This window comes from Balaenoptera musculus, chromosome 1 (assembly GCF_009873245.2).
Source record: "Balaenoptera musculus isolate JJ_BM4_2016_0621 chromosome 1, mBalMus1.pri.v3, whole genome shotgun sequence".
Classification (NCBI taxonomy): Eukaryota; Metazoa; Chordata; class Mammalia; order Artiodactyla; family Balaenopteridae; genus Balaenoptera; species Balaenoptera musculus.
The window spans coordinates 47,821,486-47,849,269 of record NC_045785.1 but is presented as its reverse complement, the minus strand read 5'-3'; the positions used below and the strand labels follow the sequence as shown (position 1 = coordinate 47,849,269).

General features: G+C 34.9%; 1 protein-coding gene across 4 annotated transcripts in view; it reads right to left on the bottom strand.

The window, feature by feature from the left end:
- Positions 1 to 688: 688 nt before the first annotated feature.
- PRKAA2 (protein kinase AMP-activated catalytic subunit alpha 2) overlaps positions 689 to 27,784 on the bottom strand; it is a 66,244-nt gene continuing 39,148 nt past the window's right edge. For all 4 annotated transcript variants that reach the window (XM_036842281.1, XM_036842290.1, XM_036842298.1 and 1 more), the window contains 7 exons: positions 23,883 to 23,976; positions 23,158 to 23,302; positions 21,831 to 21,918; positions 20,192 to 20,416; positions 12,249 to 12,753; positions 9,834 to 9,960; positions 689 to 8,566 (listed from right to left, as the gene is read on the bottom strand). In XM_036842281.1, coding sequence (XP_036698176.1) covers positions 8,328 to 8,566; positions 9,834 to 9,960; positions 12,249 to 12,753; positions 20,192 to 20,416; positions 21,831 to 21,918; positions 23,158 to 23,302; positions 23,883 to 23,976 — 1,423 coding nt within the window. In that variant the 3' untranslated portion in view covers positions 689 to 8,327. The remainder of the gene's footprint in view (positions 8,567 to 9,833; positions 9,961 to 12,248; positions 12,754 to 20,191; positions 20,417 to 21,830; positions 21,919 to 23,157; positions 23,303 to 23,882; positions 23,977 to 27,784) is intronic.

The window sequence follows — 27,784 nt, the reverse complement described above, 5'->3', positions numbered from 1 at the left end:
AACTGCAGAAAGCCCTCACACAGAAACGAAGACCCAACACAGCCATAAATAAAAATAAATAAATAAATAAAATATTAAAAAAAAAAAAAAAAAAAAGAAGAGGAAGGCAGAAGAGTCAGCCAGTCAGAGATGTAGTAAAGAAGAGGCAGGTGACATTTGAAGCATAAGCCCCCTGTCACTGGCTTTGAAGAGGAAGGGAGCCATGGACCAGAGAATGATGCTGGTCTCTAGAAGCTGCAAGTGATCCCTAGCCAAGAGCCAGAAAGGAAATGGGACTGCAATCCCACAGCAGCATAGAACTAAATTCACCACCAACCTGAATGAGCCTTGAAACAGACTCTGCCCCAGAACCCTGCCCTACCAATGCTTTGGTTTTCAGCCTGTGTGACTTGATGCAGAAACAAACAACAGCTAAGCCCGCCGAACTTCTGACTTACAGAACCGTAAGACAATACATTTGTGTTGTTTAAGTCACTAAGTTTGTAGTAACTTCTTATGGCAGCAATAGGAAACTAATACAATGGCTAAAGTTAGAAACTACAGTGTAGAACAAGGAAGACAAAAGTGGACAAAGATGGTATGGAATCTCCATGGAATCACAGGCACCAAAGTTCTACAATGGCTTTGTCTGTAACTATTAATTGAGTTGCAGAATATTAGCTTAATGACTGAACAGAAACAAAACAGCTTTCAAATTAACCAGAGACTTTAATTTGATTTTGTGAAAAAAGCTTATAAGTAATCAGACAGGCTGCTTTTCTCTTTTGTGTTTGTTACCTATGAGTTTGTACAGTGCAAGTATTAACTAGGGAGAACCTGTAACTATGAAATGCTGTGTAATTCAAGAAGACATCTTTACCACACCGTTGCTGGAAGACATTCTTCCCACTGATCATTTAACACTCACAAAAAATACATAACAAACAAAACTGAACTTTGAATCTATGGTTATTAAAACACAAAAGCACTAAGAGTCTGGTCTTTTTTTTCCTCTTCCTGAAATGAATTATAGAAAAATGATCCCAATTTCAACAGTTAAAAAATTGTTTTAATAGATATGTAATTAAGTGCTTCGGTGGGTAAATGCATCAGCCTATGGGATTTGTTTTCCAAAGATGGGCTAAGAAAGAATGAATGCAAAGTGTTCTTGAAAATTTTTTGAACAATTAATATCCAATCTTACATTTTCTTATGATTGTCATGGACACAACCTAATGGCTCTCAACTTTCAGTTTTGTTTGTTGCACTCAAAAGTCACTGTATGATATTTAAGCATACATGATACAGAACACAAACATTCTTCCTAAAACAACATTAAGATTACTATGCTTAGAGTTCACAGTTCTCTAACAATTTTACATTAAACACTCAAAACATCATACAACCATAGATATTTGTGAATAGTCTGGAGAGAAAGCTGTATTTTGGTACATTAAGGCATCTTCAGCCAACAGTTTAAGAAGTTCTGAATATCTGTTGCAACAAAAGACAAATTTGATATTTGGATATTCGATACTTTCAAGAAATTTTAAGTCCCTTAAAATAAGAATACCATAATTTGTAAAACTGTGGTCTTTTAAACATTTTTACCACTATATTCTTACCACATAAGACTTACCTACAATGAAGATACTCATCCTATCAGTATCAAAGATATCTATTAAAAAAAAGGAAGGGATTTACATTAAATATGATGATAAAGCCTGTATTTTAAACAAGGGCCTTCAGTTTCTCACACACACCTGTGAGGTAGGTTATTATCCACATTTTGTAGATGAAAAAACTAAATGAGGTTATATGACTTGCTGCTGTCAAGCAGCCAAACTGAGAATCAGATTCAAAATTAGATTTTGTTCTTTGCTCTGCATTATTTCTTTCCTTTACAAACTTTTTAAAGGGTCGAAATATAAAGACTGCTATTCATTGCATTCATTTTAAAAACATGAAAAGGCAGCCAAACTTTTACCAAGGTGATTTAAAAAGTGAAGCAACATAAAACAAACAGAAAAACACATTTAGTGAACAATTTCTGACAATGATAGTGAGGTCTGGCCAAAGGAACCTGAAAACAAACAGGCAAAAGCAAACAATGTGACTGTTTGTGGAGGACAGATTTAAGGAAAAATGAGAGGAATTAGGGAAAAAACACAGTTTAAACAAGTTTTTGACTAATTATTAGTCCTACAATTCAAGAGAAAAGGCACAATTAATTAAGGTGTTTTTGTTTTTTTAGTGGATCTGTTTTTTTCCATCTTAGGAAAATGTTATCTGTCTAGAAAAATGACTTTCTTTGTAACAAAACTTAAAAAGGACTTTTAGCTGTGAAAAATGCATGCTTAAATTAGCAGCAAAAATTAAATATGCAGTTCTCCTTGGCTAGAATGTTCCTATTCCTTCCTTGAAATTTTATTTTTTTTCTTCAGTCTTTTTTTTAATACATCTTTATTGGAGTATGATTGTTTCACAATACTGTGTTCGTTTCTGTTGCCCAACAAAGCGAATCAGCCATATGTATACACATGTCCCCACATCCCCTCCCTCTTGAGCCTCCCTCCCATCCTTCCTTGAAGTTCTAAATCGACACAAAGTAGCAAACCGCGAATTAAAAAATTCCCACTGTACGAACCCTGTCAAAATTCTCTGTATGTTCAAAAGAGTTGTCATGCTAGGATATTCTACAAGCACTTCACTTTTTTCCTGGAAAGAGCATTCTGCTCTCGGATTTCCTTAATTGCACTTTTTCAAACGTAACTTAAATTTACTTACCCTGCTTGTCCAAATAATCATGAGCTACTTCCATAACATCTGAGCTGCTTCACATATAAACAGTAGTTACCAAAAGTCACACACACAATCACGGCTGCAAACTGGCACTGCTATGCAGGCTGGCAGTAAGCATTAACATTGGCTCATGAAATTAATACAGCCCCGCAGTTTAACTTCTAGACCCAGCCTGATTCTTATCAGGTTATGACTGAAAAAGTTTAATTAAAACTCAACATAGTCTAGACCGTGGGTCCTGTTCTTTATGTTATTACTGTTCAGTGGCATCAAATGCATTATAATTACATAGGGAAAGGCTGGTAAGGATGCCAGCAACTTGCTTAAATAAGATACACTTTTAAAAGCTCAAACATAAATTACATTTCAAATTTTTATAAGGTTTGAAAGAATCCATATCAAGCCAATAATGATTAGGTAGTCTGTGAATAGAAATATACTCTATGAAAATAGCGTCTTATCATCTAATATGCATATAAAATGAAAAATTATCAATCTGTATATGAAATTTAGATAAGCCTAATTTAGATTAATAGTCAAAAACTATGATAATTTAAGATAGGAGTTGGGGCTAGTTTTACTTTCTAAAAAATCTTGTGCTATGAGATTCATATAAATAAAGTTAAAGGAAGAATCATGTCCTAAAAAGTTTCTTCAGTATTTTTTAAGCACCCTCAATAACTTCGAAGTACTTAACAAAAATCAATATGCTAATCATAAATACTTACGATAATTACATCTAGTTAGTACAATCAACTGGTTCAAATAATTAAACTAAAAAATATTCAGTTAAAACTACTTCATGTCACTCTAAGACTTGAAAGCAATACATCTTTATTTTTATTACTCAACTATGCAGATATTTCAGTGATTCAGACTGTTTTCCCCCAGAGGAAGGGGGCATATAAAGAGCAGTGATCAACACTGAACACTTGTATGGCATTAAAGCCTTGTGAAGAGCTTTCTGGTCCTGCTTTCTCATCTGGAAAATCGTTAACTCACAAGGTTACCATAACGTATTAAATAAGTTAATAGAAGATATGGAGGGTCTCTGGATCTAAAAATCACTATTAAAATGTATGGAACACTTCCATCACTCCAAATTAGTAATCTTTTGCTTTACGGCAAGTGCACATGACGTTTTAACATGTTTGGTTTTCTGGATGATTTTTACCATTTGTATTCCAGGGGGGCAGCTGTATTTAGAAAAATATTTTAGTATATACCTTCAAAACACCTCGCCAAACAAATACAGACCATTCACACAAGTATAAAATCTCTAAATGTGTAAAAAGTGAGCACTAATACAAATCATATGAAAAGGCAGAGAAGACAGAACCTTAAAGCTGAAAGGTAACTCAGAGGTCTTTTAATCTATCCCTCCCACTTTAGAGGTTACAAAAATGAGGCCCAACACAGGATGTGACTTACAAACAGATTGCACAGATCCCTCATCCAGAATTTTAGAGTTTCTGAGAACTATTATTAAAATAAAGTACATTCCCTATTTTAAGTCACAGAGTGACAGAATGATCAGGTAAAGACGTGCCAAATTGAAAACGTGGAGGTCTTTAAAAAGAAATAAAAACAGACAAAACTGTGAACATGTCTAGCATTTAGATATTGAGATTTCACAACCATTAACAGGATTTAAATTATTAACCAGTGAATAGATAAACATGCAGTGTCTATGGGAGGCACATTCCAAGATCTTATATTTTATAAATGGAAGGTGCATTGCTTATATTAACTCAATATACTGTACGTTTACAGATAAATCCAAATAGTCAAAAAATCTGTAACAGTTGTCTATGATTATCTTCTCAATTATGTCTCATCTAATAAAAAATCAATTTGTATTCCCTGAGTACAAACTGGCTAGGGAATAAGAGAAAGCAAGCCCAGGATTATGTAACTGTCCCAGGAAACCTATTTGCATAAAGGGGAGAATTGTCTGTACTACATATAGCCAATTCCCTGACATGGAATACTGTTATTTCTGAATAATTTAGGCTCTTGGATTCTCTTTATAGCTGGCAAGTATCAAGGAATGCAAACACTAGTGGTTACAAAAGTGTCTCAAAAATTTGTTGATCAAAACAAAAGCCCAACTTATAATAGTTTGCCTCCCTCCCTCCCAACATATCTAATTCGGGATGTTGTTTGTTCCTTCATTAAAGAATAACAGGAATTAGGTCTAAATATGGTGTTCTATATATAAAAGTATTTAGAAAATGTTCACTGACTATACTTTCTGAAAGTAAGAATCAATGTTATTGACTCATTACCCATAGAGCCATAAGCATTAGTTACTAGTCTCTTAGACCATTTTTAGAAGTAATCTTGTTTAAGGTTTTTCAGTTATCCATTCAACACAAAAAAGAATAAATTTTTCCCTCCACAAAATACCACAACCTGATTAAGAAAATCAAGGTGCTATGAAACAAGTTGTAGACATATAAAATTCTACTAATCCAGCATTCGCTCAAGATGAATATGTCTACAGGTTTAAATGAAATTATTCTGATTTTGAACCAGATTCTCTCCAACAACTGATAAGGGAAAAGGAAATCTTAATTTTATTCTTATCTACCCATTATGGCAACCTGGTACAATAATTTTCTTAAAATAGTATTTTTCAAATATGTTTTTTCCCAGGAGATGGTAAGTTTAAAACCATGTTTAAATTAATCTGGGCAAAGCAGGATTAAACAAAGTTAAATGGTTTTCTTTTTTTCACAGAAGGACTGGTCAAAGTCTTTATGCCCACATCCTTTGTCATCTTCAAGCAGGAGAGTAACATGCATCATTTTCCAAACTTGCTCAATGAAACCCCTTTTCCACAGAGCATCTGACAGAAGGCAGTTTGGGAAATGCTATTCTAGAACCAGTATGGACTCCATTTCCATGATATAGCTAAGACTTTATCTGTAGCCTAATAACAGCAGCTCTCCTCCAGAATCTTAACATGAAGAGACTGTTCCTACCCCAGGTCTGTCTACCACATACCACATCCACAATTACCCAGTTTACAAGACTGAAATGTGGGAATTTAGCAACTGATTTCTTTCCCTCTCCCTACTCATTAGCAACAAAGAGTCTCCTATGAAAATGTTCTAGCCCCATTATGCTGGGCTGAGTCTCCTGTAATCTTGTCTCTACAAAGTACTACACCATCTACATTCACAGAAGAGCTGTGCTCTAAAAACTTAAGGACACAAGAACCCAAACTGTGACCCTTGGTTCTCCTAAAATTCAACAGGTGGCTATCAAAATGTAGATATTCATAAATACTGGCAAGAATGAGAAAATAGTAAATAACTTTTTAACTCTTAAAAAACATGACAATCATCCATTTAAAGCAACTTTAATATAAGTTTCTAACATTTGATTCATTAGACTAAAGAAGCTAAAATGCCACTGGATTCCTTCCTACCATTTCTCTGTCTTCAAAATTGTTAGGGATTTTGTTATTGGGAATAAGGAATCAAATTAATTCCTTATTTTGAAGGTCACCCCATTCATAGGCAAGTATTATGAGGTGGTCCTGTTTTTCCCAAAAGAGGTATTTACACATTTGTTGAGGCCAAAATTATGCCATACCTATATGCAGCAGGACTGCTTTTCCCTATAAAAATATTCACAAAAAAGTATCCTTCGATGCCACTAGATGGCAATCTTTCAAAGGTTTAAACTTCACACATCTTAACTGCAACCCCACCCTCTTTCCCAAATTGGCTAACAAGGATTCCTTGTATTTTGATATTAAGAAGTCAGGCTTAAAAGTTATATAACACCATTTTTAAAAAGTTCTGCAAAACAATATGATGTGACACACTGCAAACTCCTGACTCAAAGCTCTTTAAAGATAGACATACTTGTCTTTCATAAACACAAGAGAAATCTGGTCTAACATTCTCATTTGCTTCTTGGTAGAAAACACATTATTTTTGGCAAAGAGAAACCTGTCAAGGCAATGTCACTTTTTGTTTTCAAGAGCTTAGTCTTTTATAGGGTAAGTCAGGTGAATGAGATTGTTAATTATAACATATTAAACAAGACAAATGAATAAATACAAATTCGATAAATTATACATAATTTTAAAATTAAATATTTTTACTAAAACAAAATGTAATCAATGGGCTATTATCTACCCTGCTGTATATAGGTTTTTTGTTTTTTTAAAAGCCTTAAAAAAACCTGCACAAAGCCAAAAAAAAAAAAAAAGTTTGGTTTTTCATTTAAAAGCACTGGTGCGAATACATATATGTATATATGTAAACAACACATATATTTATTCAAGAGAGAATTTTTTGAGTGTTTAAGGCTTCCCTGCCCTACCAGGTTCAACAGTGAAAGTCACAGCCTACCAAGCTTTGGAAGTACACAAAAGCCCTTAGGGCCAGAACAGTGTTTCAAATTGGATGGCTAGCAACCAAGATATAGAACAAAGAAAGAGAACCAGAAAAGATGTCAAAGCTGAGTCAATTAGCCAGTAAGGATCAAACAATAAACAAAGACAAAGGTGACTAGGGAAGGTGAGGGAGGGGGGTGAATACAGTAACAAACTTCTGAGGAATAATTAGCATTATGGGATACAACAGGACACACACATACACACCAAACTCCTCGCCACCACACACAATAAGGGATCAAAGATAAAGAGTTCTCTTTAAGAGACTGTTGACATTTTGCTTTGTTTCATTTAACTGTCTATTTTATCATGCTTGGTGAAGTACAAAAATAAATAGAGTGAAAAAGAATTTGAGAAACGTAGATTTTGAAGGCATGTTGTAAAATGATATAAGTTTATGAAAAAGACAAATGTTGTTGTAATTCCAGATGTTCCAGTACTGAGTAGAACCTTGAAGGCTCTTAAATATGTTATTCAGGAAAATCTCAAGATAAAATCTCTAGTTGGTTATAGCTATTTTTAAGGAACCTGGAAATGGCCGTTACCTGTTTCAGGACCACAGCCCTTCTGTTGAACACTGGGCAATATTTGCAAAAACTGCTAGCAGAACTTGGTTTCTGAAATTTGGGGGGCTGGTTCTTGAGATTTCAACATTTAATTACTATCTTACTAATGTTTGTGCTATTTTTTAATCTTCTTGTGCATAAACACAGCTTAAAGCCTGCTGAAATTTAGAAAGCAAACTGGATTTATCTACACTCAACAGTAAAGCAAGAAGATGTTGCCAAACCACCCTTTGACGGAGATGGTTCACCAGTAAAGGTGTATTAATCATCTGTAGTGAATCCACAATCTTAGATTAACAATAATCTTCATCAATGTTCACGTATTAAAGATACTACCTATGTAAATTTATCACAGGCAAAACAGAATTACAGATGTCTACAGTAAATAAAATGTCAGACTTTTTCGTTTTCAGTAATTTCAGTGGCGTTGAGTGTCCCCTGGAGACAGTCACAGCTCTCAACCAGTACTGCAGAGTATGTGATATCCATAAGTAAAACAATAATTTAAAGAATATATCTGATTTTCACAGTGCAAAAACAGAAAGATAGAAACTAAGGAAAGATCATCAACGGGCTAACGTAGTGATCAGACTGGCACACATTTCAAAAAAATCCATGGTGTGACTGCCCAGGCGAGGTGGAACTGAAGACGATGTGCTTCCGATGAAGGAGCCCATGAGAGAGCCAGAGAGTGAATGGCTCTCCGCAGTTACAGAATCCAAACTGGATCGCGGTCTGTGTAAGCCAGCAGCAGAACAGGACCGCTGAGGTGTTGAGGAACCAGACCTCTGCTCCACCACCTCATCTGAAATGGACCAAAGAAGTGCAATTTATATGAAAGGTATATTTGCCCGAGCCCTTCCTATGAAGACACCTTATTCAGAATATTAAGTAAACACATCTGAGCAAGGGCAACCTGACAGCAAATGTCATGTTTCAGTGTTTTAGGAGCAGGGGTGGCAAAAGCTCTTCCCTCCCACAATCATAACAGACATCACTAACCAATCTCAACACTCCCATACAGTCAAAATGTGACTCCTAAATCCTTCTCAACATAGTATTCGACAGTAACCTTGAAATCAAACTGATATCCCTTTCATTTGAAGAAAGCACACCTTTGGAAGATTATTTTCTTATGTTGTATCAACAGAAAAAAATCATTAAGATAAAAACAAAAGTTACCATTGCACCGATCCTTCACTTTACATTGCAAGTGCCTAGGGGAAGGGGCAAGGGAAATCTTGTTAAAAATGCAGATTCCCAGTTTCCCAGGACCCATCTCCAGAGATTCTGATTTGCTAGGTCTGGGAGAGTTCCTAAGAATCCTCTTTTTAACAAGAACTCTGGGTAATTTTGATGATGGTGGTCTGGGGACCACATAAACACAGCTACAGTTGATGGCAGTTCAAGAAAAATGTTTAAATGCTGTTGAAAACAACTTCCCTAACTATGAACTCAGTTTTCCTCTGGTTCCATCCAGCAGTGAACTCTTGGTTTATTCTACTTGTATCCCACTTGGGCCTCTGAGTGGAATAAGCACACTTGCTCAGCCAGGTTTGACTCTTGGCACACACTAGGTCCTTGGACATGACCACCTCCCTTGACTCCTCTGCCTCCTGGATGGCCATGGGCACCAAAATCCAGCCCAAATCCCAGGAAAGGCCTATCTGGATACCTTGGCCACCCAAGATGAGAGAAGCTGATGAAGAATGACATTTAGATATTATAATGCTTACTGATAAAAGATGAATGGAGAAGTGTAACAAAGAATCTAACAACATCAGCTAATTTTAGGTAAAAACTGCTTTCCTGTTGTTCCTTACTTTTCTCCACAGCCAACAATACAAATGACATTTTTTATACCAAGGAAGCACTTCTTTTGGAGAAGTGCTAGATTAGAGATTTTCCACGTCTTCAATCCTTTTTGTTTCACTTACATTTTTAGTTAAATCTAGATTACTTAAAAACCAGTATAGAAGACCTACCCACCATGTCTTTGAGATGGTTTAACATCTTGTCAACTAGTGCCAAGTTTTATCTTCTCAGAGCTCATGCCTGCATGGCTTCCTTACCATCAATGCTTTTAAAGTCCAAAAGATAGCTTCTATTGTCAACCAGGTACAGCTGTAAGCTCATTTTCACATTATTGCCAGTCACTGGATTTCTTCTTCTTACACGTAGATGGTATGCATTCACTACCTAAAAAGAAAAATCTTTAAGGAAAAACATTCAAAATAACAAACTACAAAATATCTCCCTTATTCTTATTGCAAAGAATAATATCAAAACAAATAACTGATAGAGGTGGGGTAGAGAGGGAATTCCTGAATGATCTTTTTTTTTAACATTACATAGTAGTTTAGTATTTATTTAATCCCACTAACAGTACTGTGTACAACAGTTAAAATTCAAAGGGAACTCAGAGACTCTAGAGAGTCCAGCCTTCTTTCCAGATATGCCTCCACTCTAAACCATCAGTAATATATTGGTTGCCCAAAGGTATCAACTTGGATACCTTTACCTATGAATATAGAATAGACAGAAAAAGGACAAATAACATGTCAATGGTTTGAATCAGGCACTGTTAACAGGTACTGCCACAAAATTTAAGTATCGTAGTAATCTCGTAAAGAAGATACTATTTGGCTTTTGAAGATAATAAAACCGCAACTCAGATAACGAAGATTCTGGTTTTCAAAACATCTTATCAAATTAGTTCCAAAAATTTCTCAGTAAGAATTTTAAAGACATTAACATCTCCTTTTTAACTAAATAAAACTGCTTCGGAAAAGGGAGATCTGTTTTTTTAAAAATGGTATTAAGGAAATATTATTTTGTTTATTCATTCCATGTACAAATCATGAAATAAAAACATGTCAAATGAATATTTACATGATATGTTTGAAAATTTTTTTCTTCCGTTAGAAGTACATTCACACTCTTGCACTGTTGGTGAGAATGTAAATTGATACAGCCACTATGGAGAACAGTATGGAGTTCCCTTAAAAAACTAAAAATAGAACTACCATACGACCCAGCAATCCCACTACTGGCCATATACCCTGAGAAAACCATAATTCAAAAAGAGTCATGTACCACAATGTTCATTGCAGCTCTATTTACAATAGCCAGGACATGGAAGCAACCTAAGTGTCCATCGTCGGATGAATGGATAAAGAAGATGTGGCACATATATACAATGGAATATTACTCAGCCATAAAACGAAACGAAATTGAGTTATTTGTAGTGAGGTGGATGGACCTAGAGACTGTCATAGAGAGTGAAGTAAGTCAGAAAGAGAAAAACAAATACAGTATGCTAACACATATATATGGAATCTAAGGGAAAAAAAAAAAGAAAACAAAAAACAGGTCATGAAGAACCTAGTGGTAAGACAGGAATAAAGACACAGACCTACTAGAGAATGGACTTGAGGACATGGGGAGGGGGAAGGGTAAGCTGGGACGAAGTGAGAGAGTGGCATGGACATATATACACTACCAAACGTAAAATAGATAGCTAGTGGGAAGCAGCCGCATAGCACAGGGAGATCAGCTCGGTGTTTTGTGACCACCTAGAGGGGTGGGACAGGGAGGGTGGGAGGGAGAGAGACGCAAGAGGGAAGAGATATGGGAACATATGTATATGTATAACTGATTCACTTTGTTATAAAGCAGAAACTAACACACCATTGTAAAGCAATTATACTCCAATAAAGATGTTAAAAAAAAAGTACATTCACAGTCCTCAAGAAAGGAACAAGAGTAAAAGATACCTGAAAATGAAAAACTGATTTTTCCCCCACATATACTCAAATAGAATTGAAATGAATTTGAGCACTAATAAAAAAGTAAAATGTGGGCTGAGAATAAGAAAAATATACCGCAACTAAGGACTAAAAGAACAAGCCAAATAAGACACATTTTTCTCAACTTACAGAAAAGTATTTTTTTACTGAATAAATATGTTCTGATGGTATAATTTGTATCAACCACTTGCTGTTACAGCTACTGGCAAAAAGAAAAAAACCCTCCCTTAAAAAGGAGGAGAAAAGTAAAAACATAGTATCTTTGAAGACACATGACTTTTTATTGTTATGATGCATGCTGAAACAGGTTTTCAAGAGATTTCTCAAGAGATTAAATTCTCTTGAATTCAAGAGATTAATTTCTCAAGAGATTTCAAGTTGATTAAAACTTTGTTTCTCAGCCAAGAATGCTATTCTATAATTTAAAAAATACATAGGTCCCCAACATTGACAGTTCTTCATCCTTACAGAGATTTGTTTTGTTTTGTTTTGAATGCACATGGTACTTTATTGGAAAGAATGGGATTTATCAGCCAGAAGCATCAAGACCACTAAATTCATATCTAAATCAAAACCAACTTTTTTTGTTGACCTTAGTACTCAACTCAGCAGATCAGAGCAGCTTACAACACAGAAAATGGCTTCTACAAATGATCTCCATATACTACAATTTCCTACCTTCCATTCAAAATCCAGCTGCTTCATAGCTCGGTAAACTTCAGCCATAATGTCATACGGTTTGCTTTGACTTCGGATTCCAAGATGCCACTTGGCTTTTTTCACAGCTAAAGATTTGGGCTTAGTTGTATTCAGTGCATCCAACGGACATCTTGCTTTAGGGCTGTCTGCTATAAGAGGTGGCATCCTTTCTGGATGAGGTTTCAGGCCTGGGGGAATATGCATGGCACTATCATCCATAAAAGAACCAGTTGGGGGACTAGAGGCGAGGTAGAACTCACTGGCTTGGTTCATTATTCTCCGATTGTCAATGATAAGATGATAAGCCACTGCAAGCTGGTCTTGAGGGTCACCACTATATAAACTGTTCATTACTTCTGATTCTGTACACTCAAATTTTTCACACACTTCTTTCACAGCCTCATCATCAATGACGTTAGCATCATAGGAGGGGTCTTCAGGAAATAAGTAACTGGGCAAATCTTGTTTAAACCATTCATGCTCTCTAGGAAAAATACCACAATACACTATTGTAAGAACATGCTTTGGCAAGTCCCAAACAATTTAGACATCGGGTAATACAATATAACAGAATCAGAAAGACCTGGTCTCTAGTCACTTACTAGCTAGGGGACCCTGGGTAAGTTGATTCATCCCTGCTCTTGAATAACTATGATTATTCACACTTGGGTATTTGGCTGACATTTTCTCAAAAATAAATGAAATGAGCCTGTCACGTCAAAGGAAACAACTGGCAATATTTGTTGCCAATCATAAAATTCAAGCTTTCAAGCAAAATGTTAGAATTTTGTATAATTTGTGTCTGTCTCCATGAGTTTGACAGCTTCTCAATACTTAAAGACTTCTACTTTTATCGTGAAGAGGATAATGACTGTAATTTGATATTATATAATAAAATGTGTCACCATTTGGAACATCAGTCTACCTCAATAACCCAATATTTTCCATATGACCAATGCAAGATGTCACAGAATCATACATGGGCAAAAGAGCCACTCAAAATGCACAATAGACCAGTGGATTTTAATGTAATAAAGTACAGAAGTTCACTGATATGTTTTCTTATTCGATATTGCAATTAACATGTTAAGCTTTGGTTTAATATCAAAGAAAAATATCTGTAACTATCTGAAAGGCTATGAAAATGTTCCTCCCTTTTCCCACTACTTATTTGGGATCCGATATTTTTCCTAGACTTCAACTAATACAACATATTGCAACAGATGACTGAAGAAGGAGATAATGAGAACCTAGCTGCTGTCTCTGATTTAGAGGATTTGAAAAATGTAAAATAAAGGTACTCTTGTCACCATATTTTCTTGTTTTGGAAAATAAGGTTATTTTTCAAAAGAGACATATTATTCAGAATAACATGTAGTAGGTTTATTATTATTAAGTGAATTAAATATTTTTAAAATTTCTCAGTTTTGATTTCTAATATGATATTGATAAATATGACCTATATTTAAAAAAAAACTCTTTGGAGTCCTCCATTTTAAGACTGTAAAGGGGTACTCAAACCAAAATGTTTGAGAACCAGTCTCCTAGATCTTATTTTCTCACTCTTCTGGGCCTTTGCACATGATGTTACTATTGCCACCCTAGAATATCCCACCCCTTTTCATTTAACTAACATGTACTATTCCTTCAAGATTGTGTAAGCATTGCTACATGGTAAATTGGGCACTCCCTAAGCTAAATTTAGCTCAGTATATATTTTACCTGAATGCCTTCTATTGACTAATTCATTTATGAATATTTACTAAGGACATAACCGTGGTAAAAAGGCACACTCCTCTCACAGAAATTATATTCTAGCTGAATACAGATTAAACAAACACTCTCAAAAATGAATATATAGTTACAAATATACAAATATAAAAATCCTGTGATAAAGATTATGAGTGAAAAGTACAGGGTAAAATAAGAGTATATAATTCAGAATGGGAGGTAGGTGATTAAGGAAGCCACTCTCAGTAATACTTAAGCAGATACCAGAATGACTACAAGTCAGCTAAGCAGAGCTGGGGAACAGGTATCCCCAGCAAAAGAAACAATATATGCAAAGACTCTGAGATAAGAAAAAAATTTGCTGTGTTCAAGGAACTGAACTGAGGCCACACTCATGAAATCATAATGAGTTACGGGTTGGAGTGGCAAAAGATATCAGGTATTTCTGACAGCTGTAGGCTATAAAAAAGGTTTCTGGATGAACCTATGGGTGATGAAAATAACTGAAAGATTTTAAGGAGACAGGCATGACATGATCTAATTTGCATTCTGTAAAGATCATTCTGCTTGTGATAAAGAAATCGAATTGAAAAGATAAGAGTAATAATGAGGATGAGGAGGAGGATGCTAGTGCAATAGCCCAAGTGAGAAATGATGGTGTGCCAGGCTTTGAGTATATACACAGAGATGAAACTTCTACAGCTTCTAGTAGATGATGCTATTATAACACTCATACTTTCTTATAGTTGTTACAGTTTATTTTCTTAATCCTCCCCACTAAACTGGGAACTCCTTGAAACAGGGACCATGCCTTATTCACCTGCATTCCAGGACCCAGTACAGAGTAAATGCTCAATAAATGCAGAATAAATGATGAATAGCCAATGAAGTCAAAAATGAATTCATGTGTTTAATTGCTATATCATGATAATAATAAGCACTTAAATAAATGTTTAGTAATAAAAATGACTGGTGAATACTAATTTTTTCAAAAGAAATAATAGAAAAAAATAAATTGTTACACATCTAACGTTTTTAAAATATCAATGACAAATAGGGAAGAGGAACACTTTTGAATGAACTCCAAAAATTCATTCTTCCATAACAGAAATGAGGTTACTAGTGAAAATTGTCAAAATCAACTTTTTCAGAACTCTGGAAATTAACCAAAGGCCTGTAATAATCTGAGGAGTGTTTGTTTAAAAAATTGGCCGAGTCTCAGTAAGAACAGTGAGATTTGTGACACTTTAACACATTTTTGACCAGAGACGTATTACAGCCACAGGTGTTAGTTTCTGCAAAAATCCCCCAGTCAATAAAGTGTTAAGTTACTCCATATCCATCTCCTTTCCCCATTTCTACGGTAGCCTTGAAAACCAACAGCCTCACAATCATTGTAGCCCCAAAAACCAGCATCTAGCAACCACTGGTGGGGGGATGGGGAGAAGAATAGGTTTAGAGTTCTCCAAAAGTCCTATCCCAAGAGAACTGTCATTATTTGACATGGCTGGCAGATCTCTGGAAACCTCTACACTCAAGCCCTGTTTTCATCTGACCTGACTCAGAGCTCCCTCTACAAAGCCTTCTCCCCAGAACATTTGTCAAAAACAATCAATGGCAACTGTCTAACATCCCAGCTGCTAAAAGCAACAATAAGAGAGCAAACAAGAAGCTCGTCAAAAAACTAAAAAGGAAAAGTTAGGGAAATAAATTCCATAGGGGTCCTTGAAATACTCTTATATAATCCTGGGACTCACAAATGCAGGGCTGTGTTCATTTCCAAGAAAGGCCCTGATTTCTCATCACTGGTTGACTTTGAGGCCCTGTGCTAGCAGGAATGAAGACTAATGCAGAGTTATGAGCTTTTCATTAAAGCACTGAAGACACACCCCAACATGCACACGAAGTCCCTCAGCAAAGGCTGGGAGACTTATTAGATCAAGGCCTTTAAGGAAAGCTTTGTCTAATAATTAGCTGACCATTAAGCTAACCAAGCAGAGACTTCAGTGGCCACCCATGACAAAGAATATAGACTTATGGAATTAGTTCAATAAAATCACTTAACAAACAAGAGCAACAACAACGTACAACACTTACAAATTCTAGGCATCTATGCAAGAGGAATAAAAACATATGACCATTTAAAAACCTATACATAAATGTTCATGGCAACATTATAAAAGAGCCAAAAAGTGGAAACAACTCAAATATCCATTAAGTGATGAACAGATAAACAAAATTTAGTATATCTAAACAATGGAATATTTTTCAAGCAAAAAAGTAACGATGTACTGATACATGCTACAGCATGAAAGAACATTGAAAACATCATGCTAAGTGAAAGAAGCCAGACTCAAAAGGCCACATGCCATATGATTCCATTTATATGAAATGTCCAGAAGAGGGAAATCCACAAAGACAGAAAGTAGATTAGTGGTTGCCAGGGGCTGCAAGGAGGAGGAAATGGGTATAGAGTTTCTTTTGGGGATGAGAAAAATGTTCTAGAATTAGACAGTGGTGATGACTGTATAACTTTGTGAACATACTAAAAACCACTTAATCATACAATTTAAAGAAGCAAATTTATGGTATGTGAATTATACCAATAAATGTTTAAAAAAATAGAGAAGTAATCTAAATTTTCATTTCCAATTAATTCAGAAAAAGAACCACAGTTCTTCATAATAATAACAGTGCCGATTAAAAAGCCATACTTTGGGGCTGGGGGAGGAATAAATTAGGAGGTTGGGATTAACATATATACACTACTACATATAAAATAGATAAGCAACAAGAACCTACTGTATAGCACAGGGAACTATACTCAGTATTTTGTAATAACCTATAACGGAAAAGAATCCAAAAAGGAGTATATACATACATATATATACATATATGTGTGTGTGTAACTGAGTCACTGTGCTGTACACCTGAAACTGACATGACCTTGTAAATCAACTATACTTCAATTAAAAAAAATAATTATAATAATAAAGCAACACTCCACATGTTAAAAAAAAAAAAAAGCCATACTTCCAGCTTTTAATTTTCAGGACTCAATTTCTAAATTAACTTGACCAAGGTAAGCAGTAACCAGGATGTTTATGAAGGTTCACCTGAGACAAAATCAATTCATTTCATATGGGTTACTACACAGCCACCAGAAATTATGTCTTTCTGTCACTATTGCCTAGTACCTGATTTTGATATATGACTTAAGACTAAATGAGTTATGATGACTACCAATCAAATTTTAGAAACTTCACAATGTGTGCAAACTTCTTTAAGTGCAGCTAAAAGGTCCTTATATATTCACTTTAAAATAATAATAATAAGCTAATATTGTATGCTGGGCATTATTTGAAAAGCTTTAATTACATTAGGATGAATGTTTGCAGTTTCTAATATTCAACTGTGTTTAGATCTACAGAAATAGTAAATTCATATGGTTCAACCTAAGACTATCCTCCAAACAATTCCACTATATATGATGTACCTAAAGCATGAAGAGTTATAAGGAATAAGCCAATAGCTAGTAAACAAAGAATCAGAATTTGTAATTAGACAGGTGAACTTCAGACACTCACTTTTAACCACAATAACATTAACAGTAATACTAAGCTTACGGCACTTAAAGATGTGATTTTCCTGAAGACAATGTCTGTCTTGCCTACCAATATATTCCCAGCACCTAGCATAGGACCTTAAACAGAGTAGATGTTAAATAAATAAAAGCAAAAATGATTAAATGAACGAATAAATACTGAGATATATTTTCTAACCTCCAATAGCTTACCATCTTAAAAGAAAAAAAAGATCTGTACAAAAATACAGGCATACCTTAGAGAGATTGCTGGTTTGGTTCCAGATCACTGCAATAAGTGAATATTGCAATAAAGCAAGTCACCAATATTTCGGTTTCCCAGTGCATATAAAAATTACATTTAGAGTATACTGTAGTCTATTATGTTTGCAATAGCATTATGTCTAAAAAAGCAGTGTGTATACCTTAATTAAAAAACACTTTATTGATAAAAAATGCTAACCATCATCTGACAACACAAGGTTCCCACAAACCTTCAATTTGTAAAAAACACAGTATCTACACAGCACAGTAAAGTGAAGCACAATAAAACTAGGTGTGCCTGTAACTATAAGACAGAATGTGGTAACATGAGAGAAATATACCATATCATGGTATGTTGGAGAAAGGATGGATGTCATAGAACTGGTGTGCCAAGCTGGATTAGTGGAAGTAGTACAGGTTCTGAATCAGGCAATTTCTGAGCCCTACTTCTGCCTGCCTCTTATTAGCTGGGTAATTTTCACAAATACAGATTTACTCAAAACTTAGTTCATATCAAATGCACAATGCCTAGAACATATTAATACTTGGTCCCTAATTTAAAGGAACCTAAAATTTAATAGGGGCAAACAGATACATAAATCGAAACATAACCTTTCTAAGCTTCAGTTTCATGGTTTGTAAAATGAGAATAATAATAGTTACCCATTAAGAATCAATGCAATAAAATATGTCAAGTATCTAGCAAAATGCCTGTTATATAATAATTGTTCAATAATTAGTAACTCTGTTGAACCATATTTTGTCAAATTAAGAACTCCCAAACATTAATAAACAGAATATGGATAAAGAAAAAAATGATGAAAACTATAAATTCAAGTTATTATTTTAAGTACAGAGATGGTTGCCACTATTTTATACCACCTACATACGTGTAAATTAACTCATCCTAGTAGACTTTTATTTACATTTTTCTTCTAAAGCTTGTAAATATACAGATACCTGTTTTAATATAACAGAATCAGTACTTTTACTATTCTAAATGTATGTGCTGATACAAACAGGTGCAAGTATATATATATCAGCATACTTAATTTTCTTTTCTAAGGAAAAGCCAATTTTCTTTCTAAGGAAAAGCCAATTAAGTGAACTATTTATTCTAAAGGACTATGAACACAAAAGAGTTTTTCCCTGCTAAGTCCATTTCCATAACTAAATCTGGTTCTAATTTACAATTTTACATTTTTATGTACGAGGCCTGGAACACTAAGAGAGGCTGGGGAAAGAAAACAGTACACGAATGCAACGGGAGTGCAAAAGAGATCAGCAGCAGTCACAAAAACAACTACCTCAGGCACCATTTAAATATTCCAAGAGTCATATTCTGGCTTATGAAGACAAGGCAAAGTATTCTGGAAAGATGTCAAAAGAATGCGTTTGCAAATAAATACCTGACGAAATGTTAGGTAAGAACAAAAAACCCTCTAAGAAACATGACTGATAAATAAAAAGTAGAAGGCAATGAATCATCCTGACTTGTGTGTGCTATATAAAGGTCATATTCACAGTAAAACCAGCAACTGCACTTTCCAAAGTTTCTCACATAACAAGAAATCCTTCTCAGCAAACCCACTAGCAGCTATTTTTGGATTCAAAATCTTAGCAAAACTTTTTATGGTTTATTTCATCAACCGTATGTAAAATATATAACTCTTACCCTGTTTTTCCATTTGAACCTTATTCAAATACTTTCTGAGTGTATACTATACTTCTAGGCCTTCTAGCACTGTATATACAAAGATGATAAGACACTCTCTCTACCCTTTTATAGTTACAAGAGAGGAGAAAGATACACTGAAAACAACTAGATACAGAATGAGAATGAAAGAATGAAAGCATGAACAAAATGTGGAAATCACAGAAGTGGAAGCAACTAAAACTGCCCAGGAGAATCAGAAGTGATTTCACAAGGAAGGTGATAAGTGAGCAGAATTTTAAAGGATGAATGGAAATCTTTCAGGTCCAAAAATGCAGAAAAGGCATCAGAGGCAAAGGGAATAATATAAACAAAGACATGAGGCATAAAATATGCATTATGTTTGAGGAACAAGGAAAAGTTCACTGTGGCTGAAGCTCTGATATAAGGGGTACAGCGTTGAGCCTTTACTAGGAAGGGCCTTGGATGTTTTGCTACCTAAACTGAAAAGTTTGGGAAACAATCTGAAATATTTAAAAGTTGAGTGACAGGATCAGCTTTATGTAATAAGGAAAGTAAAATTCGTATAAAATCAAGTGTTACAGTGCATAACATAAAGCAGCCATTCAGGTAGTGGTACTAATATTAATACTAGAATATGTACTTAATAGCAACAAAAAGACTATTCACCTTATGTCTTTGATAGTTGCTCGTTTCAGGGGGTCAACCTGTAGCATATGCATCAGGAGAGTGGCAACGGAGCGATTGAGATATTCTGGGATATAGAATACGCCCCCTCGGATCTTCTTAAACAACGTAGGCACATGCTCATCGTCAAATGGGAGGGTGCCACAGAGAAGAGCGTACAAAATAACACCGCAGCTCCAGATATCAACTTCAGGACCCGCGTACAACCTAGGGGAAAAGATGAGAACACACACCTGAAATGCAAGTGCCACTTCCCATCCACGTGTACCCTGTTTCTATATGTACCTGTATACACAGTATAGACTCTATATGTATTGCTTTCCAAGGTCTTTAGTGAAGTCCGTGGCTGTTCCCCAACACTCAATGGTTGTTCCCCAGAAAGAATAAGTGGTCTAACCAAATACTATTCAAATTTCCCAAGAGAAAATAGTATTTTTGTTTTTTTGACACAAACTAAACTGAAGTTACTAATTGACTAATTAAAAAATATGAAACTTTCTATGGTTGATTTTTGACAGAAACATCGAAGTGGATGACCAGAAACTTGAAGAAAAGCAATACTATATAGTGTATAGGCTAAATCTTCTTACCATAAAGCTATTAAAAGAAAATGCATATATAATAGAATGTTTATGCCTGGCACACCTATTTTAAAGAATATTTGAAATAGTAAAGTACCTAACTAGTCCTACTGCAATCTCTTTCACAGTATTCATGCTGTATCACATTATCCTGGGTACCTACTACTTTCATTCTAACCACTTGGTAGCCCCTGGGACTAAGATTACCTTTATCCAGAAAACCTATGCCTAGAATGTTATTCCTTTTTCCTCTCACCTTTCTACATTATTAAGATTCCCCTGATAGCACATTACCAAACTCAAACCTAAGTCTGAGGTAACAAAGTAGATCTCTACAATTCCAATTAAAAAAATACACGCCATTTCAATAAAAATTGCTGTCCATTATTTACATTGTTTGCTGTATAGTCCAAACTGCTATATCTGCAATAATACCTTTTCTTTATTTTTTCTCATAGAATTCTGTAAACTTTTAAAATCAGACATTGGTCACCATAGAAGACTTGAATTTATCACTGCAATCTGTATAAACATTTAAAAAATGTACCAATGAGTAAGTTACATGAATAATTACAGTCTTCTCTTGCGCAGTTAACTTCATGAACTGACAATACTGTCCCCCCAGAAAACCTCATTCTTCTAAAGACAAAACATAAAAATAATACTCTGTATGCTTTATAAAAGAGTATATACAGAATTATTAAAGGACTGTGTCTGAGAAGAAATAATGACACTAGCTTAAATGCAGCAAATGCTTGCTCTCCTAGATGCAATTTTCTAAAATGAAAAAAAGAAATCAAGTTTTTTTTCAATTTTTAGTGGAAAAAGTCCTTAAATACATTCATAACAAAATCGAAATCAAATGTTTTAAAAAATTGTTTAATATAAGTAATCTCTCTTCAACAATAGAAAAATTAAAGGGACAATATGTTTCTATTATGTTAAAAATCGTATCTTCCAAAGAGAATATATTATAGTTAAATGTTATCAGAATGAACAAAGCATTACAAAAAGCTTACTCTTCACTGATATATTATTACCTGCCTGAGATGACTTCAGGTGCTGCATAATTTGGGGAGCCACAACTAGTTCGCAGAAATTCACCATCTGACATCATATTAGATAATCCTGAAAATAAGAGTAATATGTTTACCTGGTGCTACATATGTTTAAAACTAAATATAGATAAATGCATAAGGAAAAACGTCAAGTCTGTAATGCCTCACATATCATAATGTTTATTTTAAAAAGCAGTAGAAAGCATCTGTTGGACTAGAAAGACTCCATTTCAGAGTGCTCATACATGACAAAAAAGCCAAAGCACACCATGCCTAAGATCGAAATTAAACTCCTTTTCTCAATAAGAATGTTGATTCACTTCACAAATATGAGGTTATTCTAAATTATATGAACTTTTCCAAACATAAAAGCATCAAAATATTACTTACCCACTTCTACAAATGAAAGAAAATAGAGACTACTATTACTTTTTTATACTCTGCTTTCAAAGGCATTTTTAAAAATCTCTAAGTAGAAATCAGATAGGCTCCAATTTATAAACATTACGTTCCAAAAGTTTTTAATTTGGAAAGCTTTAATTCAACATAGAAAAATATTCCATTGAACCAGAAATCTAGTTGAACTACAGCACTAAATGAGCTTTGTGATTTAGAGAAGGAAGAGAAATAGGAAAATGACTTTCCTGGCTTTTAGATTAAAGACAAGGTACAGACAAAAATTTTAAATAAGTAATGCTGAACTCTGATACCTCTTCATCTCTTTCTATAATCTCTCACTTTCTAATCCTTTCCTCTACTATGGCACCCTGTCCAAGTATGTTTATCCCAGAAAGTGTTTGGTGCATAAAAATTACATTTTACTCTCTTATTTTACCATCAACAAAAACTCCTATTCTTCTACCAAGTTGTTACATGTTACCCATAGTCCACTGACATTCCTCCTCGATCAATTCAGAAGGACTACAACGCTCCAAAACTGCGTGCCAATTTTCATGTACCTCCATTTAAGTGCATTTATCAGGGAAAGTGCCCATACTTTCATTAGATTTTCATAGGAGTTTGTGGCCCTCACAGAAAAACAGTTAAGTCTCATTTCCTCAGGAAGCAATGCAGATTGAGTGGATTTACCTTGACGCAAGCCCTCTGAATGTCTCTAGAAATACTTGCATTTTTAAAGAGTGGTTTTAAATGAATAGAGCAAGCTAGTGTGCAGACTGCCCAACTAATCCCTTTTCACGGTATAGGATTTACATCAATGAAGTTGAAAGTTCTTAGTTCATTAAGAGTTGGTACTGACACACTTGCAAAGGCAGCTAGCACACTTCTAAACAACCCTGGAGTTACATACCAAAATCAGCTATCTTGGCATTCATGTGTGCATCCAATAGCACGTTCTCTGGTTTCAGGTCTCGATGAACGACCATATGCCTGTGACAGTAATCCACAGCAGACAGAATCTGCTGAAAGAGGCGCCTGGCTTCCATCTCTTCAACCTATCAGGTATAAAAGAAACTGCACTAAGAACATTTGGGACATCGACATAGCAAAAGTTTTAGTTTCATAATCAGCCTAAATATAACTGAGTACGCTAATCAGAACTGTGCTAGAATTCTCAACAAATGAGACAAACAAGCCAAAAACTTGCATTCAAGCTCAACATGTCAATCAACAGGTTTTTCTTTGCTGCTAGGCAGTTCATTTTCAATTAATATTACTAAGTGTGCACAATGTTTCAGGGAATCAACAAGTAAAACATAATCTAAAACAGAACTTACGTGAAATTGCAAAGAAAAGGAAATAACTGAAGCTTCAACATGATGTTATGGAACTGATTTTTCATTTTGAAAAGCATAGGCTTTTCACGTTGGCAATTAAGTGGAATATATTTCCTAAAATCAGTATTTCATAAGGTGTACTTTTTAAGGAAAAATATATCTAATACTCTGTATGTTTAATTAGACATTATTACAGAAGCAATCCCGACTCTGAAGATACCTTTGTGGTTTGCTATTTCTCACTACTTTCTTCTTTTTTAGCTTAAGGGCTTATTGTACTAAACAGCATGTTACTCACCCGGCCATGTTTACAGATGTAGTCAAATAATTCACCACCAGACACATATTCCATTACCATAAAAAAATCTGTTGGAGTGCTGATCACTTGGTATCTTTTTTGTAAATGAAAAAATTTAATAAAAAATGTTACTTTAACCAGAATCAACCTAGTACATCCATTCTTGCTATAAATTGGTATTCCAGTATTCTACAATATTTTAAGATGGCAACAAATTATATAATGTTATCAAAATAATCACAGAGCTATAAACACGAAGCTTCACAAAACTCAATTACTTCCTAGGGCTTATAGACTTCCCTTCAGATCCCCCCTTTCACGTTTACAAAATCCTTCATTCCTCAACAACTAAATTAAGCATCAATTTTTCCATTTAAACAAAAATTTGTTTGTAGTCTATAGAGATGAGGTAGCTTATATTTAAACATAAGTGAAAAATATTCTTGGAAAGGTAAAATGATACCAAAAGGGATACAAATCAGCAAAATCTATAAAGTAGACAAATGATCCTTTCCTCAAAAACTGAAATGCAAAAAAAGGGAGGGGAAGGTATAGATTAAAAGCAAATCAAGAGACATATTGACCAATTATACTGTATAGACTTGTTTTCTTTCATTCCAGTTCAAACAAACCAACTTTAAAAACCATTTATGAAACAATCAAGAAAATCTGAATACAGACTGGATGGTTCATAATATTCTAACTGTTTAGGTGTGATACTGAACTGTGCTTGTTTTATTAAAATAGAGCCTTTAAATTACCACAGTAGATACTGAAGAATTTATAGACTAAAAACATACTATTTGGGATTTGCTTCAAAATAATTTGGGGTGGGAGAAGTAGGAGGAAGCAGATAAAACAATACACTAATAACTGTTGAAGCTGAATGACAGATAAATGAGGCTTCATCACTTTACTGTTGTATTCATTATGAAATTTCCATAATAAAAAATTAAACAGATGTATGTATTTACGTATGTGTGTGTGTTTATGTGTGTGAAAATATATATGTACATTTTCTAGGCACTCAAAGCTGAGCACATAAAACAATAAAGAACCTTAGCTCTATTTGACAAAATAAAATTTTTCCTAAAAAACTACAACTTCCACATACACACACAATTGTATCAGAGTTTTGAAAACTTTAAAAACAAGTTAATATAACACTAATGTTTTAAATGAAGGTTGCATTTAACACATATAAAAGAAAAACTGTTCTACTCTGCTTTATTTATAAAGAATTATTTATAATCTGGTTGATCATGAGCAATATCTAATTTACACTGAGTTGCTATTTAAAGCCACTAAGTGTAGCTGGCAGTTCTGCATGGCTTAAAGGCACCCAGTGGAAGGCACAAGCAGGGGCTGAGAAGTGGCCCAGATGCCCCCCTGTAGAAAGTATGCCTTGACACAGGATATGCCAGAAGCAGGGGAACATTTTGGTAATTAGTCCACCCAGATGGGGCACCTTTTATTATTAAGGTGCAAAAAAGAGAGTATGTTCTAAATGGCGGTTCTGGTTACTAGTCTTCATAAAAGAGGAGGGAAAAAATGACCAGGAAGTTGGTGACATAACTATATACTATATATTTTAAAAGAGGACACATCATGTATAAATTAAACACTTGCAAAAAGTAAAATATTAACCTAACACTGTAAATCAACTATGCTTCAATTAAAAAAAGAATTAGAAAAAAGTAAAAATTAAAGCTGTAGTATTGAAAATGATTACAGACTTTCAGAAGAAATATTTATAATAGCCATCGTTAGTCTTTGGGATGAAAAATGACAAGGTACCCCACTTTACACAGAATAAACTAATATAACTGGCAAATAAGGTTGAGTCTACTTCAAATGAACTGCGAAAAGGGAATCTTCCCTGAGAACTCGAGGAAAAAAATGGTTCTATAAAAGCAATCCTAACAGGCAGCAAACTCTAATTGAATAAAATGAATAGTGAGGAACAGGAGCACCCACTGTGTCACTTCACTGTAGGCTGATCTGATTCAGTAACAGAATTCTCAGTCACCTTTCTGCTTTGTACATCTTTGGGGTAAAAGAGAAAAGTGATGCAATTCTAATAAATTTAGTTGCTGATTCCTCCGAGTATATTGCAGTCTTCAGTAAATACTGTTGGATCCAGAGGCTTGATCAGATTTCAGTTTGATTTTAATTTTCTTCTTAAAGACTAGATGGTGGTATGTGCTTCCAGCCACAGGTGTAGGATATCTGTCTCTTTTTTGAGATATTAGCAGCCATTACTGATCACAGCCTAGATTTTATTAACTCACAATGAAATTTTAAATGCTGGCCAATTTCCAGAGTCTAGTAATGAACTATGGCCTAAAGGAAATCCTTCCTCAAAAACCCCACTGTCTCTGAAGTGCAGGCCACCAGATTACACTACCCAATACCTTTTCTTGTTATAGTCATCAACCAACCTCACTATCAACTCCCTCTCATTTTGACTTAATGTCTCTTTCCCCACTGCTAATGCTGTCATCATTCCGGGTAAACAAAATATCCACATAGATGATCTGCCCAATACATGCCCTCTAACTTCCTTGACTCCTCAGTTCTAACTCTCTTTTCCTCTACCACACACAATGACTCATTCCATGGTCATATACTGTCTAAGACTAACTCCTCCAATTATGCACTGGATTCCTCTGCCCCACCTACTAAAGGTCTTGGTTTCTACAATTAGCTCTTCCTCCTCAGCCTCATCTTACTCAATATTCAGCAGTATAGGAACAGTTAATAATCTCTCTTTCTTCAAACACATTTTCCCCTTGGCTTCAAGATGCCAAATTCTCTTGGTTTTTCTCCAACCATTTTAACTGTTCACTTTCATTCTCCTTTGCTGGTTCCTCCTCATCTCCCAGACATCTTAACATCATACTGCCATAGAGATCAATCCCTAGAATTCTTATTTATTTATATGCACATCCTTGGTGACATCATCTAGTCTTTGGGCCTTAAATATCTTAAATACCATCTATACGCTGATGACTTCCAAATTTATCTCTGGTTTATACCTCTCCCCTTAACTTCAGACTCACATATCAAATAACCTACTTGCATCTCTACTTGGATGCATAATAAACATTTCAACTTCAAAAAAAACAAAATCGAATTCTTGATACCTAACATCCCACTTCAAACTTGTTCCTCCTACAGTCTTTTCCATTTCAATTAATGGCAACTCCATTTTTTTATTTGCCCACGCCAGCTAACCTTGGAGTCATCCTTGACTTCTCTCCTTTCACAACCTACATCTAATCTGTCAGCAAACGCTGTTCTTTATCTTGAAAATATAATACAAAATATGCTTACTTCTCAACACCCTCCACACTATGCTCTATTCCAAGCCACCATCTCTTTTAATCAGAATACTGCAATTGATCCCTAACTGATTTCCCTGCTTCAACGTAAGTCAGGTCACATCACACCTCCGGATAAAACTTGCCAATGGCTTCTCTTTTACTCAGAGTTAAAAGCCAAAGCTCTTACAGTGGTCTAGTATATCCTACACAATCTGGCTCCCCTTTATGTCTCTGACCACATCTCTTACTCCAATTCCCCCTAGATCACTCTGCTACTATGATCTACCTACTATTGCCTGTAGCAATTTCCACCTCCGAGCCTTTGTATGTGCTGTTCTCACCATCTGTTATTTCCCCCCTCCAGATATCTGCATGCATATCCCCTCTCCTCTTCACTGTCTAACATACAACATATTTTACTGACATAGCATTTATTGTCTATCTCTTCAACGCCACCCACTACACACACACACACACAAAATACACACACACAAATATGAGCTTCATAATAGCAGAAATTTTGTTGTCATCTTTTTGTTTGCTGGTGTATCCCCAGTACCTAAATGGTACCATTTG